The sequence below is a fragment of the Protopterus annectens genome, chromosome 2.part2 (genome assembly GCF_019279795.1).
Source record: "Protopterus annectens isolate FY-2018-M chromosome 2.part2, PAN1.0, whole genome shotgun sequence".
Taxonomy (NCBI): Eukaryota; Metazoa; Chordata; order Ceratodontiformes; family Protopteridae; genus Protopterus; species Protopterus annectens.
The window spans coordinates 18642458-18658890 of NC_056730.1; the positions used below are offsets into that span (position 1 = coordinate 18642458).

General features: G+C 39.9%; 1 protein-coding gene across 1 annotated transcript in view; it reads left to right on the forward strand.

Moving 5' to 3' along the window:
* SCAMP1 (secretory carrier membrane protein 1) overlaps window positions 1-16433 on the forward strand; it is a 1252061-nt gene that overhangs the window by 254751 nt on the left and 980877 nt on the right. Inside the window, exon 2 of the mRNA XM_044063705.1 lies at window positions 5155-5232. Coding sequence (XP_043919640.1) covers window positions 5155-5232 — 78 coding nt within the window. The remainder of the gene's footprint in view (window positions 1-5154; window positions 5233-16433) is intronic.

The window sequence follows — 16433 nt, forward strand, 5'->3', positions numbered from 1 at the left end:
TTAGAGAGCCATGTCTCAACTGCATTGAAGGATGACTAGGTGGCTGTTAGAAGTTCAGATGGGGAGTTAGCAATGGTGATGACTGTAGAATCATTGGCATATTGGAATATGGTAGACTGTGGGCAAGAAGAATAGAGTAAGATATTAAAAAGTAATGGTCCAAGAATAGATCCTTGGGGACACCCATTCTTACTGGAAGAGGGGGTAGAATGAGCAGAGTGCCATCTTACTGATTGATGTCTGTCAGTGAGATAGCTGGAGAACCATGCAACTGTAGCTTGGGAGAAGTTAATGTCAGACAGTTTGTGTAGAAGCAGAGAGTGAGAAACTGTGTTTGAAGGCCTTTGATAGATCAAGGAATCAGCAAGAGATAAGTTTGTGATCCATCTCTGGCTAAAGGAATAGTGTTGCGGAAGGACAGTAGAGCTGTAGCGGTACTATGTTTTGGTCTGAAACCACGCTGTGTCGGAGTGAGCAGTTGAGTCTGTGTGAGAGATTGCATAACTTGTTTATGTATACATTTCTCCAAGACTTTAGATAAAGGGAAGAGGATAGCAATAGGTCTGAAATTGGACATTTCTGAGGAGTTACCTCCTTTGTGAATGAGTAGTGTATAGAATTGTTTCCAGACTGATGGAACTATAGATTCGGAGATTGAGCGATTGGTTATGATTGATACTGGCAGAGCAAGAGAGTGTGCAGCAATCTGGAGAAAATATGAAGGGATGTTTGCAGATACAGAGCATTGTTTTAACTTAGAGAGTAGAGTTATGATGTAGGTAGGAACTGGGTTAAGGGAGAAAGTGTTTTCTGTGTTAGTAGATGAAGAAGGTACAGAGCAGTTAGGAGTATTGGTGTTTAAGGATTTAGGGTTGGAGCTGAACAATTTGGATACTGACTCTCTAAAATAAGTGTTAAAGATGTTGGCTGTTTCTTCAGATGATTTGTCTGGACAACGATTAGGTGGGGTCTAGGGTTGCCAGGGTGTAGTATTTGGTTTATAGCATTCCAGAATTTTTTAGTATCAGATTTCAGAGTTGTTGGGGGTTGTTATAGAAATCTTTTTTTTATCTTTATTGATAAGTTGTTATGTCTGATTCCCAAGTTCTTTATAACTTTGCAAGTTGGCAGGGAGTTTTGATTGTACCCATGTTTTCCATGCCCTATCTCTAACTTTGATAAGGGTGCAAATCGTTTTGGATAGCCAGGGGGATATATTAGCTTTAATCTGTACTTTCCGCAGTGGGGCTAGTGAGTTTAAGATGTTAAGGAATGTTGAGTTGAAAGTTTGGACTGCTTCATCAACTGGGAGCTGTGTAAGGAAGTTCCAGTTTACTCTAGAGAGTAGGGTATTAAATGTTTCAGGGTTAAAGTTAGAGAGTTTACGACTGGTGATGAATCTATGTTATTTAGAGAGATGAGGAGTATACCTGAGCACTTTAATAGGCAAGTGGTCACTTCAGGAAGAGTTTCAAGGCTATGGTATTTGGAGGGTTTTGAAATAAGTATCCAATTGATTAGGGTTCTGGGAGAGTGAGAGTTGTTAGTATGGGTTGGTTGAGAGATAAGTTGTGTAAATTCATATAGATTTATATGAAGTGGAGAGCTTGGATTACAGAGAGTTTGCCAATTTATGTTTACATCTCCGAGGAGGATGGTTTCATTAGAGAAGTTTTGGGAGCGATATGGGAGACTGTTCTCCAACAAGGGGATGTTGTCCCCAGGTGGGATGTAGGTGGCTACTACAGTAATAGTAGTAAACTCATTGAGTTTTAGGTTGACTGCCAATACTTCTGCTGGGGGAAAGGATGGGATGGGTTGCATGGGATGGGAGATAGTGAGGTTATTGGAGTAAGCAATGGCAACTCCTCCTCCTTTTCTGTTAAGATGATCAAAGTGAAGTATATTATATACAGGGGGAGAATATCTTTATTTGGTGTTGGTTTTTTTTGACAGGTTTCAGTTAGGGGATAACATCAGGGGTATGAGTAGCTATCCATGCATGAAATCGGCTGAGTTTGTTAAGGATACTTCTGGTATTAATAGAGTAGAAAGAAATTTGTTTCTTTGTTATGGAAGAGTGGCCTGTATTTGGTGAGGAGTTTAATAGGGTGGTAGTGTTCAACATAGGTCCTGGATTTGGGTGTCACCAGATAAGAGTAGTATAGTAAGACAAACATTAGGCTTGATTTTTAATGGATAGTATTTGATGTACTTTGTCTTGTTTTTTGATGTTAGTGGGTAGAAGGGAGGACTTATTATTTTAGGGAGTTGAGTATTGATAGGAAGGATACATGCAGAGATAGTTATAGGATGCTGTGAATAGGGGGAAATCATAAGTATGAGGATATGTAGGGTCTTTATGAAAGGGGGTAGGGGTTAAGGAGGTGCTGTTAAGGTGAGTAGGAGGAATAGAGGAGACAGTAATAGGGTAGAGAGAAGTGAGATATGCATGGATTGAGAGGGAGATGTTATATGGGTAGGCATATTAGGTCAGGGAAATGATTACGGGGTAGTCTATTACAGGGAGACAATTGAGAAAGTTTGGCTGTTAATGGTTAAGAAGGGAGTGTAGAGGAATTTAGTGTGCAACAAGAAGGAGAGTGGTCTTATGATAGGAGGAAACAAGTGGTTAGGTATAAAGGAAATTATATGGGGGTGTGTGTGGGAATGTTGGTGGGAGTGGAGCGAATTGAGCCAGAGCTCAGCGAGGGCTACACCAGAAATGGAGGTTTTTTTTTTTTTTGTTTGTTTTTTGGATTGGGACAATCTGTAGGTGCTGTCCTGTTAGAGAAGGATATTAGGCAAGTTGTAGGGTAATAGAAAGCAAATAACTTCCTTATCTAATGTTCAAATTTACAAGGGGGGGCCTTCTGTGTTTTAATGAGGGGAATTGAAGAAAAAAAATTATGCAAAACAGAAGTATGTATTTTGTTTTCAGACTATTTATGTGGAATATATTGAGTCAGGGATGGGAATGGGGGATAAAAGACGGACAGGTAATAGAATGGATAGGTGTTCATGACAAAGTGCTTACTGGGGCTGTCTAGTCTTATGAGAATAACTACTAGCACAAGTAAAACTGAAGTTTTCACTTATTGTAATACATTTAGCTTCTTATTCATACTTTGTGTCTATCTTTATGGTGGCGGACAGTTGCTGTTTGGTACTGAGTCCGTTTGTGATACAAGGTCTTTATTGCCACGGATGGGCACTCAGTTACCAGACTGTCTTACTGATAGAGGGGGTAGGTAAGCAGGGAAAGAAACAGACAGAAGAAATCAAATTATAGTTATGAGAGCTTCAGGAGGTAATAAGACACCAGATGTAAAACTTCACTCTTATTTAACAGGCTCTAAAGGCTTATAAACAGTACATTGCGGTATGTTCTTTTAGAGTCTCTGGCTATGATAATGATAACTAGCAACCTATGAAATAGATGATTCAGGACAAATAAAATATTTGAAACCAATTCACAGAGAGCAAAAAATCTTATCAAGGCCGACTAGGAGTTAATACACAGCTGAAACACAGCCTGCACATTAATTGCTCATATAATGTGTATTAGCAGGAGAACATGCAGTAGCGGAAAACACTCTAATATAATACAGGAATAAAGTCGCCGCCAGCAGTCATAACATGCATACAATGTAGTCATTCCAAGTGTCTTAGCTACAAATGTAACAGTTACTAACTATTGGCAATAGATTACGCTAAGCAGCACAGCTGCAACACGCTATCAACATGAGCAGCATACAATCTGTATAACTTAGTTTCTAATCAGCTTCCTTACAAAAGGAAGTAAAAAATCATATCTATTTTCAAAATAAAAAAATTAGCCATTTCAGACAACAGTAGACATTAAATGGAGGGCACAGGAGTAAAGTATAAACTTTTAAACACAGCCACTATAATGTCAGAATTTAATTCAAGTGTACCTGGCGAGCACGCTTTCGCTAGAACCGCATGGCTGAGGAAGGGTTAGTAGGTGCTTTAATCTTTGAAGATGGTGCCCTGGGTTCCAAGGGTCTAATATAATTATGGTCTGGATGTAAGGTAAGAAGTGGGGAAGGATGGGCTACACCAGATACGGAGGTTGTCCCAATCAATCAAAAAAAAAAAAAAAAAACAATCTGTAGATACTATCCTGTTAGAGAAGGATATTAGGCAAGTTGTAGGATAATAGAAAGCAAATAACTTCCTTATCTAATCTTCAAATTTACAAGGGGACCCTTCTGTTTATAGTGAGGGGGATTGAAGCAAAAAAATTATGCAAAACAGAAGTATGTATTTTGTTTTCAGACCATTTGTGTGGAATATGTTAAGTCAGGGATGGGGGGGGGGGTAAAAGAAGGACAGGTAATAAAATGGGTAGGCGTTTGTGACGACATGCTCACCGGGGCTGTCTAGTCTTATGAGGATAACTTTTGGCACAAGTAAAACTGAAGTTTTCACTTATTTATAATACATTTAACTTCTTATTCATACTTTGTGTCTGTCTTTATGGTGGCAGACACTTGCTGTTTGGTGCGGAGTCCATTTGTGATACAAGGTCTTTATTTACACGAATGGGCACTGGACTGTTTTACCGATAAAGGGGGTAGTTTGTGTCTGTCTTTATGGTGGCAGGCACTTGCTCTTTGGTGACGAGTCCGTTTGTGATACAAGGTCTTTATTGGTTAGACCACTTGATTTTAGTCAGTCCATTACTTAAATAGCAAATGCATGCTTACACTCTCTAATCTGTGAGAATGCTGTCTACAATAATAACTGTTTGAGAGTTCTTTTCCTGATACCAGTTTGACACATTCTGAAATTCTTCCGCTCCCATGATTGGTGGTGTGTGGACCTTCAACCAGTTCATGTCATAATATGGCAACAGATACCTGAATAAGAGAGTGTACCTAGCAGCCCTTGCACTCCCTTTATTAGTCCCTGGTCATTGAGTAAACAGCTAACTACCTGAAAGTCACAAAAATGCAGGAGTGCAAAGTTATTTGCTTGTCTGACTACCTGGAAACAGGAATTCAGAATTTGCCAGTTCTGAGTGGAGAGGCAATTCGGTCATTATGGTGCTGTTCTGGTTAATTATGCAGTTAGCGACGTGTGTTGTTACGTTTGTGTAAAATGCATTCATTTTTTATCTTCTCTTAGGATCCTTCTGTCACACAAGTAACAAGAACTGCTCCACCAGGACTAGATGAGTACAATCCTTTCACAGATACACGAACGGTGAGGGGCTTTTACTGTTTTCATGTTGTCATAATTGTTTGATTGAATTATTAACATGAATAACACAATTTCATAGTTAGTTTTGCGGAGTTCAACTAGAATGATGTCAATTGTATTTGAATCACCCACTCCCACAAGAGCATGTGCATTAAGGAAGTGGAGCTGACATAGAAAGAAGCTGCCATCCCTGAAATTATCCATCATAATTTATGGGGCTGCAGACTGCAGCTAACTTTTTTATATGCCTTATATGAATTTGCCATGGTAGTGTTGTGCAGTGCCATATGTATCCTGTGTTTTGTGATTCTTATGCATATTCCCATGTGTCAAAGTAAAAATAAACTTCAAAAAGATCAATACACGGTAGGTTCAGGTTAAGGCACTTTAATCTTGCAGCAAGCAGACAAAAACGTGCTAATACAGAGTTTGTCTAACTAAAATCAGGAAGTGAAGCCATTCTTATACATTTCTTACAAGGTATCGCCTACTAAGCTGACGTAACAAATCACAAGTTCTTTCAATATTATTTCATAGCAGCTGTTTGTCCATGATTTTGTGCTGGCACATCAAGTTTATGAAAAAACTTACTAAGAAAAACAACGTGGCCTTGATGACCACCAGTCAGATACAACTTCTCACTATGCAATGTTACCATTCAAGGTACTATGGCTAATTTGAGCACAAAGCAAGTACAGATTATACTTCATTTCTTCAAGCAATCATTGTTTGACTGTATTTAGTTCTTCTGGAGCTGTGCATGTTCTCATAACACAAACAGAGCTAATTGTTCAAGTTCAGTAACATTATAGAAAACAGTATTGTTGTATTCATTAATTTCCTGACCTAGCAGATAATCACCTGTTTCTCAGTGTATTTCCAAAAGGCATAAACATGAATTTTGCTGTGCTAGCAAATACTAGGTCAGGGTACATCATGCAGTTTTCAGAAAGCATATTGTCATTTTAGAAAAGCATCTTTTAGTTTCACACAAAACTAAGCTGTACAGAAAATAGAATGATATGTGTTAACCCTTTTAGCTTCTAATAAGCACTAAACACATACATTAATACATATTTTTCTGACATTTCCCCCCTGTTTAATACCTTTTATTCTATTTTCAAAAGCATAAACAGTTTTCTTCTTCTCCTAACCTCATCTGTTCAAGATTTGCAGTTGAGAGTCATTCAGTTTAAACTTATGAAAGTGATTCATTTTTCAACAATTCTTCAATTTCAGTACTTTGATACAAAGTTTCAGAAACTGACATGTCTATAAAATCTTTGATTAATCTTTTCATGCAGGGAATACCACAGCAAACACATACTCCCAATAGGAGTAATCCCACACAAATGGCAATCAGGATGTTCATTAGGATGCTACCCTACCCCCCAAACAAATTCTGGAAAAAGTCCGTCAGTGGGTTTGGACCTGGTTTGGTCATGGCCGACACTTGCTGAATCACCTCAAGATGGTCGTTTATCTCATGCTGGTTGTCAGGAATATACGAACAGCACTCCTCTTTTATTAAAGTGCACGTATCACCTTTCGCCGCTAGGGTGAAGTCAAGAGCCATGCGGTTTTGAAGTACCACAGTTCACAGTTCTCATAGCATTCAGTTCATCAGTCATTAATTCGAGAGCAGAAAAAGTTGCATTACTCATTACTTCGAGAAGTTTGGACAGTTTTCTCAGCTCCCAAATCGATTTCACTGCGCCATATGCAGGGGCTATACCTGCCCACGATATAATAGTGTCACTCAAGTCCATATGTGTCAGTTTATCTTTATTCTTCACGGAATTATGGTTTCTCCAGCCTGCTTCGATTCGTCCCACTGGATTTTCAGGCCTTTTGATTGGATTTCCAGTTTTCTTGGTGACCTCTCTGACATTTCGAATTCTTCCCTGAGGCAAGACTGCAGTGAGTCATATGGCCGGAACCAGGTAACCCAAAAAACAACTGCCGGACCAGTTCTCAGGTAACCATTTGTATGCCTTTTCCCCCACAAACAAAATAACAATTTTCTACTTTGTTTTTAATATACACTTGCCCTGCATGAAACATTTTCTTATCAATAATAGATAGTTGTTTAAAAAGAACAGGATTACGTTGTTTTATGTATCGACTCTAGATATGAGTCATAGTTTGCATCACAGAAATAACCTGCATTATTGGCTTTGGTATAACATTTGTAAGGAACAGTCACATTACAATTACTCCAACCTACCTGAACAGTATCATTTTTGTAAAAACACACAATTCCCTTTTGTGTAACAGACAGGTACAATGCTATTTTGTCTCGTGATTTTACAGTTGTAGTATCAAATGTTCCCAGGTCTCATTGACCCCTAGGGGGACAGCAGTCATTAGTAATCCCCCGTATGCTGTTGGTATAGCTGTGCAAATCCAGCAATTCGAAACATTAAAAGTTTCAGCATACACATATTTAATTGCTTGGTAAGTGTTAAAGTTCGGATGCCAGTCTATGAGTGATTCACGTTTATTCAGTTCAGCCCGTGTGGCTGGAAAAAGGAAATGCCACAGTAAAAAAAATCATTGTTATCAGTATGATTAACAGGATAATCATGCAATACTTCTGGGGTTGTTCTGCATTCCTGTTTTCTGTATATCTGGTCATTTTGTTCTTGTTGGGTAACAGTAACAAGGGTTTTGTCCAGTTCAAAGTTCTTAACCAGTTTACAGTGTGTCAAATGAATCCAGGACGCTCGCTCTGCGATCTTGACTGCAGTGGGTGTCGACAGTAGCACTTGGTACGGCCCTTCCCACTTCGGTGTCGTCCAATTCTTTTTCTTGATGACTTTCGCCCAGACCCACGTGCCTGGGACTACTGCTGCATCCGATGGTCTGGCTTGTTCTTTATCTGAAACAGAATTTAACTGCAAAAGTTGTTTATTACTTAAAAGTCGTCTCATATATTCTGCAAGTGAACCGTCAGCCTCCTGGTCTGCAGGCATGAGAGGTTTCCACTGAGGTATATAATATGCCCTCCCAAGTAGTATTTCAAAAGGAGTTAACCCTTTTGCATTTGGAACATTTCTCATGCTCAACAGTGCCAGAGGCAGGCAGTGCACCCAGTTCTTTTGTATTTCACTCATTAATTTCCTAAGCTTATTTTTCAAAATTCCATTACGCCTCTCTACTAATCCTGCAGTTTGTGGGTGGTATCCACAATGGTTCTTCAAGGAAATTCCGAAATATCGATTCAACTGTTGTATAGTTTGATTTACAAAGTATGTGCCATTGTCACTATAGATCTTTTCCGGTATGCCAAATCTACGAATAATTTCTTTAACAAGAACTTTCGCAACGGTAGCTGCATCTGGATTTTTAGTTGGAAAAGCTTCCACCCATTTGGAAAATATATCTATAATGACAAGACAATACTTCTTATTTTCGCATTTGTTAAGTTCTATGAAATCCATACAAATAGTATGGAACGGGTATGGTGGTGTAGGGAAACTCCCTTGCTTAGGCTTCAATGCCCCTTGTGCATGATGTTTATTACAGACATGACATGCCGCACAAAATTTTTTAGTGTAGTTTGTAAACCCATATGTTGTAAACACTCGATTCACTAACTGTACCATCCCCCCTGTTGAGACATGGCACTGCCCATGGCTCAACAAAGCTGCATATCTAAACAAGTTAGATGGCAATATCGGTTTTCCTTCTCTGGAGATGTACAGCCCTTTCTCAAGAATTGCTCCTCGTTTTATCCATCTCTGTTTTTCTACATTTGTAGTAAGTGTCTTCATTGTTTTCAACATTTCTAAATCTAAAATCTTAGAGGGTTGTAATTCCTCACTCAAAAGAAATACTTCTGAAGCTGTCTGTTTTGCAGCTGTGTCAGCTCTCGCATTACCTTTTGAAATCCTATCTTGTTGCTTGGTATGAGCTACGCATTTACAAATAGCTACTTTCTGAGGTAACTGAATAGATTCCAACAAATCCAAAATAAACTGCGCATGATTAATCGGTTTGCCAGTAGATGTTGTCATTCCTCTATTCTTCCACTGTTGTGCAAAAACATGTATAGTAGAAAAAGCGTACTGGCTATCAGTAAAAATATTCACACATTTACCCTTTGCTAAGGTACATGCCCGTGTCAAGGCAATCATTTCTGCTGCTTGTGCAGATAACTTGTGTGGTAAGGATTTCGCTTCTAAAATTTCAGTATCAGAAACTACTGCATATCCTACTAGATTCTGCCCTGTGGGACCCCTTTTGCATGAGCCGTCCACGTAATATGTCACCTCGGCATCATCCAAGGGAACATCCGTGAGATCTTTTCTGGGTAGTGTCTTTTGCTGAATTTCCTGCAGGCAGCTTTGTGGTGTGCCATCTGCAGGGGTTGGGAGCAAGGTAGACTGATTCAAAGTTGTACACCGTTCAATTGTCATGTGAGGTTGGCTCAACAGTATAGTCATACAGGAAAGATGTCTAGCAGGAGAAAGATATGCTACTTTTTCTTGCAGTAAAATAATCGCGACTGCATGAGGCACTCTCAATGTGAGAAGGTGGAACAACACTACTGAGGCTGAAGCCTGTACTGCCATTGCAGCTGCGACTACTGCTTGTACACAGTGGGGCAGGGATCGCGCCACTAGGTCCAGCTGTGATAAATAGTAAGCTATGGGACGTTGCTTGTCCCCATGTTGCTGTGTCAATACTTGACATCATATAGCCTTGCTTACAATCTACGGTTTGGAAAAAACGTTTATGATAGTTTGGTAGTCCTAAAACTAATGAGGATGCTATCAATTGCTTTAATCTGCAGAAAGCTGATTCTGCTTCTGGTGTCCATTGTAGTAAATCTTGTGCTGCCATAGGCTTTTTGTATATCAAATCAGTCAATGGAGCAGATTCCAAAGCATAGTTCGGAATCCAACTCAGACAGAAATTAGTTGTACCCAGGAAGGATATCATTTCCTTCTTGGTAGTCGGTTTGGGTGCTTGTAAAATTACTATTTTTCTTTCTTCATCTAATATTCTACCTTCTTTGGATATTACATATCCCAGGTATTTGACCTGCCTTTTCCAAAGCTGCAGTTTGTTTTTGTTTACTTTATGTCCTTGAGTGGCTAAAAATTGTAGTAATGCTATAGTATCTTCCCTGCATTCTTGCTGGGTGGGGGCTGCCAGCAGGATATCATCTACATAAAGTAAAATCTGGCTGCCTCTCAGTGGAATAAATCCCGCCAAGTTACTTGCGAATATTGTTGGGCTTTCACAATACCCCTGTGGTAGTCTTGTGCATGTGTACCTCTTCCCCTGAAATGTAAATGCAAGCCAGTGTTGGCTGTCAGGGTGTATCGGTATCAAAAAGAACGCATTGCTAATATCTACCACAGAAAAATACTTCTGTTGAGGTTTTAAATCATTCAACAGGGTGTGTGGATCTGGCACCATAGGTGCTCTAGGTATTACTGCGTCATTTACAGCTTGCAAATCTTGGACCATACGCCATTCCCCGTTTGCTTTCCTGACAGGAAATAAGGGTGTGTTACATGGTGAATCGGGAGATTCTATCAGTACTCCTTCCTTAAGTAAAGCTGCTGTTATAGGTTTGATTCCTACTTCTGCATCTTTTCTTAAGGGATATTGTCTCTTCTGTGGTCTAAATGCTGATTTTGGTGTGATAGTAAATGGTCCTGCTGTACGAATAAGTCCTACATCTGATTTTCCTGGTGACCAGAGAGTTTCTGGTATGTCTCGTAAGGCTTTTTCTTCTTCTTCTAGTAAGAGTGCTACTCAGCTGTTCTCACTTGACTGCAAGTGTACAGCTGGGTGTGTCTGTTATCCAATTTAACTTCTGTTTTTGCACTCCCTGTTCCGACAGTTCTAACTCTGTCTGTTTTCCCACTTTGTGACTTTTTCTCCTAGGTCTGCCCATTTCACATTCTTGTCTTTGGTCAAACTAACATGTGGTAATTGATTAGATTTATAAAGCGCTAAGAATTCCTGGGGCAATGAACAGCTAACTACACTGTTCCCTTCTGTGTCCCAGTGCAGATTACTTAATACTAATCTGTTGGCATGGTTTCTAAACAGTTCTTGCTCATATTCCTTATCAGGTCCTGGTGTGCTACAGTAATATAGAGTACAGTGCAACAAATGCTGTTTATCAGTGTCAAGGGAGGGGGACTTACTGATGGCTACATTCATCAGTTCTTCGGTTACTGCCCCTGGACCAGTCATAACCATGTCCTGGCTGTACCAATAAAATGTTTCACCCTCTGGTCGCACTACAAAAGTATCCATTTGTCGCTGTGCTTCCATACCCTGCATGGTCGGAATTACTGCTATGCCAAATATCTGCATAAGGTCTCTGCCCAAAAGGTTTTACTGGGCATTTTGCAGAAACAACAATTTTGCTTTTCTGAGTCATCCCTGAAACAGGGTCAGTTATTGCTATGTTATGGGAGAGTGGCTCTTGATACAGCTGTCCATTAGCTGCTTTCACTAATATATAATCAAGTGATTCTGAATTTTCTGGTAGTTTGGAAGGATGTATCAGGGTTCGTGATGCCCCTGAGTCACACACAAATTTAACTTCCCTCCCCTCTACCAGAAGTGTAACTTCCGGTTTCGTGTCTGCTAAATAGAGCTCTAGGCTCAATAATGCCAAGTCTAAAATTTCACTTTCTTCGCTATCTGTGGTTTCTTGCACTTCCTCTATTTCTTCTGTCGCATTCTCTATCCTTTCTACCACATTCGCATTTATCTTTTCTTGGTTATTCCTTTCTGGTGATTCTTGACTATCTCATAGTCAGTCCTCACCCTCCTTATCTTCCATGGCTACCTTCTTGTTTTGCTTGCAATCCCTTGCTAAATGTCCCTTTTTCTCACATTTAAAACATTCACCCCTTTTTTTCCTTTCTTCAAATTCTTCTGATCGTTTATCAGATTGTTTCCCTGGGCATTTTTCTTGTCCTTTTTTCCTGATTGTACTACAAAAGCTCCGTTTTCTACAGCAAATACTTGAGTTTTCTTTTTCTTTTTGTTATTAAAATGCCTTTCGGCATGTCTTGCATATTCAAGTAATGACTGTAATCTACTTGTACGGTGATCTACCATGTGCTTTGTAATAAAGCTGCTAATGGGTGCAATACTGCCTTTCAAAAATGCATTCTTTAGCTGTTGCTCATATGGGGAATCATGTGTCTGGTCTTCAGGCACCTGCATTCCACAATGGTTGTTAAAACATTCTAATAATCTAGCATAATATCTATCAACTGTTTCACTTTCTTGTTGGATGCATTGATTAATGCAAGTCCAGTTTGCCCTAGGTTTCCATTTCTCAGAGATTCGGTCGGCCAGACCTTTCACTCTGTTATCTAGTTCTGCATTGCTATGTGGGATTGGCTTGTGTTCTGCGTCACGAGGATTCCAGTTGCCACTGATCATGTGCCAATCTGGACCTACGATCTGTCTGACTACTTTTTCTACTTCTTCTCCATTTAAGTGGTAACTTAACCTCATGCCCTGCAAGTCTTCTAAGAATTTTCTAAAATTAACTTTTGGATGGGGAATTCCCTCTGTGGCTTTCCGGATATCTTCCGGTGTCCATGGTCTATATACTAGGAGAGTTGGGTCCTGCCCTTCCTGTCCTGCCTGAGGATTTGGTACTTCTATGAGCGGACACATTTCTTCTTCGCTCATAGCTCGTGAATTTTTGTTAATTTGGTATTCAACATCCCCTCTCAAGTTGCGTGTTTGAGACCTAGTCTCAATGGGATCTCTGACAAACGGTTTTGGCTTTGTAGGGACAGCCGGATATAGCGGCAGTGGACCAAGTTGTCCGCCCGCTTCATATTCTGGTAAGGGAAGTGGAGGGGCTGATGCTATTACCAAGTTATTGTCCTCTTTATCTAGAATGTTTTTGAATTATTACTTTTTTGTTCCCTACGGTTTGCTTCCTCAATCCACCTGTGTGCCTGAGGAATGCCTAATTGACGTTGCTTTTTTACCTGACCTCTTGCGTCAGTTTTAAGCTGTTTGACAAGTTTAATAAGCGAGGATGTTTCTAATTTGCCATCAAATCGATCTGCCAGGATATTGGCAATATCCTTGGGATCAGTATATTTAATGCCATTCTGTTGTAGCCCAGAGCAGATCTGGGCATTGCCATTTAGATTCTTGACATAGCTATAGAATGCCTTGTGAATTGTGAAAGGGGTCCTGAATTTTGCTGTCTTTAATAGGTAGTTGAAGTTGCTCATTGATTTATCCATCCTTGCTTTTTAGGCCTTTGCATAGTAATTGGTGTTTTATGTGACTGAGCCTTTGGCAGGGTCCGCTAACACTGATGACTTCAGTTCTCCTTTCAAGCTTGTTCCCACTGGAAACGAGCAATCTGCAAAATGGCAAAGCCTCATCTTGTGGACATTTTTCCATTGGTTCTAATCTGCTGTTCCACCATATCACACAGAAATCCACCAACTATTTTGTAATGTTACTGACTAATCTAGCCCCTATTCTGTAGAATTATAGTACTTTAAAAAAAAAAAAAAAAAAACAGTTGGCTAGCAGCACACTTTAGTGACATTAACATAGTTGTCATCATTAGAAGTTGTGTACACTTTTTTGAGATATAACCTTGCTGTTAATATTAGAGTTAGGGTGCCAGAAAGGTTGTGGCGACTTTGCCATCCATAAAAATGAAAGCCATTTTATCAGCCAAATGTTTCTTATTCCGTACGTGTATAACCAGTTTGTCTGTTCAGTTAATGATTTTAAAAATGGACATTTATATAAAAGAAAAGAAAAAAACATGTTAACATGTTCACGGTTTTAAACATTATACATCAAATATATTCTTGCATACAATTGTCATCAGTCCAACATTACATAAATTAATCGATTCCTGCCTCACCATAAACCTCACTCCTCCTCCAGAACATTACCGTGTGCATTTTTTCCCGTAATATCCATGTTTTTCTATGTAATTTGCTCCTGCCCTTTTCTAAAGATCCCACTTCCAGTTCTTTTTATCTCTGTTAAAAAATTCGCTACTTCGGATAAATTTGGTTTAGATGTTAATTTCCATTTTCTAGTAATTGCTTTTTTGGCAACCACCAGGCAGAATCTTTTTTCTCCATTCTGTTGTTAAACTTAAGTCCGTACTATGAATAAGCAATTCAGATCTTGTATCCCAGGTAAAAAAAAAAATAATTTCCTTAGTTACACCCACTAACTTGTCCAATATTTCTGTTGGAGTACTCTGTAGTGAATTTTTAAAGTCTGCCAAGTCATAACACTCCCAAAATGTATATTCCCAGTTGCTTGTTTCTTTCCCTTCACACCTTCAACATTTGCAATCTACCTGAGGAAATATTCTTTGGAGTCTGGTTTTGGGTATAAAAATACCCATGCAAACCATTACAAGTAAAAAAAAAAAAAAAAAAACCTGCATCTTCTAGACTTTGTTGTATATTTGGGAGCCACGCATATGTCCTTCCATTGTTTCCTTGTGAATTGCTTATACAGTTTCTCTTCCCATTCTACTCTAACATCTTCTGATTGATTCCTTTCGTTACCATGCAGTATTTTATATTCCCTATTAATTATTTTTAACAGCAGCTTCTGTTCTAGATTCAACTAAAAACTGTAACTGTAAAAAAGTACTTGTCTACTTTAGTATCTTTATCGTACACAACATGAAAATGCTTTTACTATACAACATGCAATTGGTATGAAATGATTTATACAAATAAATTGTTTTAATTGCTTTCTGGTGTACTTGTATGTTTTTTTTTTAATTTTTCCCTCTTAGTGTCCTTCCAAACAACAATGAAATTAAGTTGGGCACCTGCCTGTCAGTCCTCCCACAAGCTTAACAAAGTCATTAAGAACCCAGTCTTTCTCAATCCATAAGAACCCAGTCTTTCTCAATCTCTTTTTCTTGTAAAGTCATAATCTGATGTTGTTAATCTTCTTCCCATTCATAACTGATGGGCTTGGTACCGAGTCGGCCTAATACCAAGCTTGCGTACACCAAAAACTCTCGAGCTAAGCTGCTACCCACAATGCCCTTCTCCCAGTTACCTCAGATCTCGTTTGCCGCGCAGCCGTATAGCAGCGTTTCATTGAGCTCTCCAGCTTCTTCTTCTTCTTCTTTCGGCTTTTTCCCAGTTAGGGGTCGCCACAGCGGAACACCTGTCCACTCATGATTGGCAGTGGAGTTTTACAGTGTCAAGTTGCCAGCCCGGCGCCCAACCTCCCACAGAAGGCACACACACACACGCACACACACACACTCACACCTAGGGCCAATTTAGAGTGTCCAATCCACCTACAGCATGTCTTTGGGATGTAGGAGGAAACCGGAGCTCCCGGAGGAAACCCACGCGACCACAGGGAGGGCATGCAGACTCCACACAGAAGGCACCCCAGCCGAGAATCGAACCAGAGAACCTCTTGCTGTGAGGTGGCAACGCTAACCACTGCACCGCCCTCATTGAGCTCTCCAGCTAAGTGTGTTATTTTAAAAATATTTGTGTATTTTTTGAAAAATTTTTTTTCCCAAGCTGTCTCGATGTTCTTCATCTCACATTGCTGCAGTCCTTACACTTGGGTAGTCCGCTGTCCTCGGTCGGCCCGAATATCAAAGTATAAGGCTGACGTCGGTCAAGGCGCATTTGACTGACATCAGGACGTCAGGGTACAAATGCGCATGACCGACGTCATATCCTCAGTCTTTTTTGCCGCATGGTCCGATGCAGAAGCAGCATTGCAAGTGCCGGTTGGCGTTCTGAAATTTTTCGATTTCGGAGTTTCAGACCGAGTCAAAGTTGGCTAAGTACGCTGGGAATATTTTAGTTTTTCTTGCCTCAGTGGTTTACCGGATGTCAGAAAAAGTGAATAACTGTATTTCTTGTGGGAAACAGATACCGCATAGAGATTATCATACTTTGTGTATTCCTTGTTTAGGGCCTGAGCACGACGTTGTTGGGTGTCGCTCTTGTGCTAGATTCAATAAGCGCACTATAAAGAGAAGGTTAGATTGTGCCAGGTTAGTCTTCGGAAGCGGTGCAATTATAAAATGCCGCCGGATGCTCCGACGCCCGCTTCTTCAAGAAGCGCAAGGACAAAGCAGTTAAGCCTAGGCTAGAAGAACCTGCACGGACGCCGGTTCTTTAGAGGTGTCGGTGGAGCCGGTGGTTCCACCGGAGGTTTCTTTG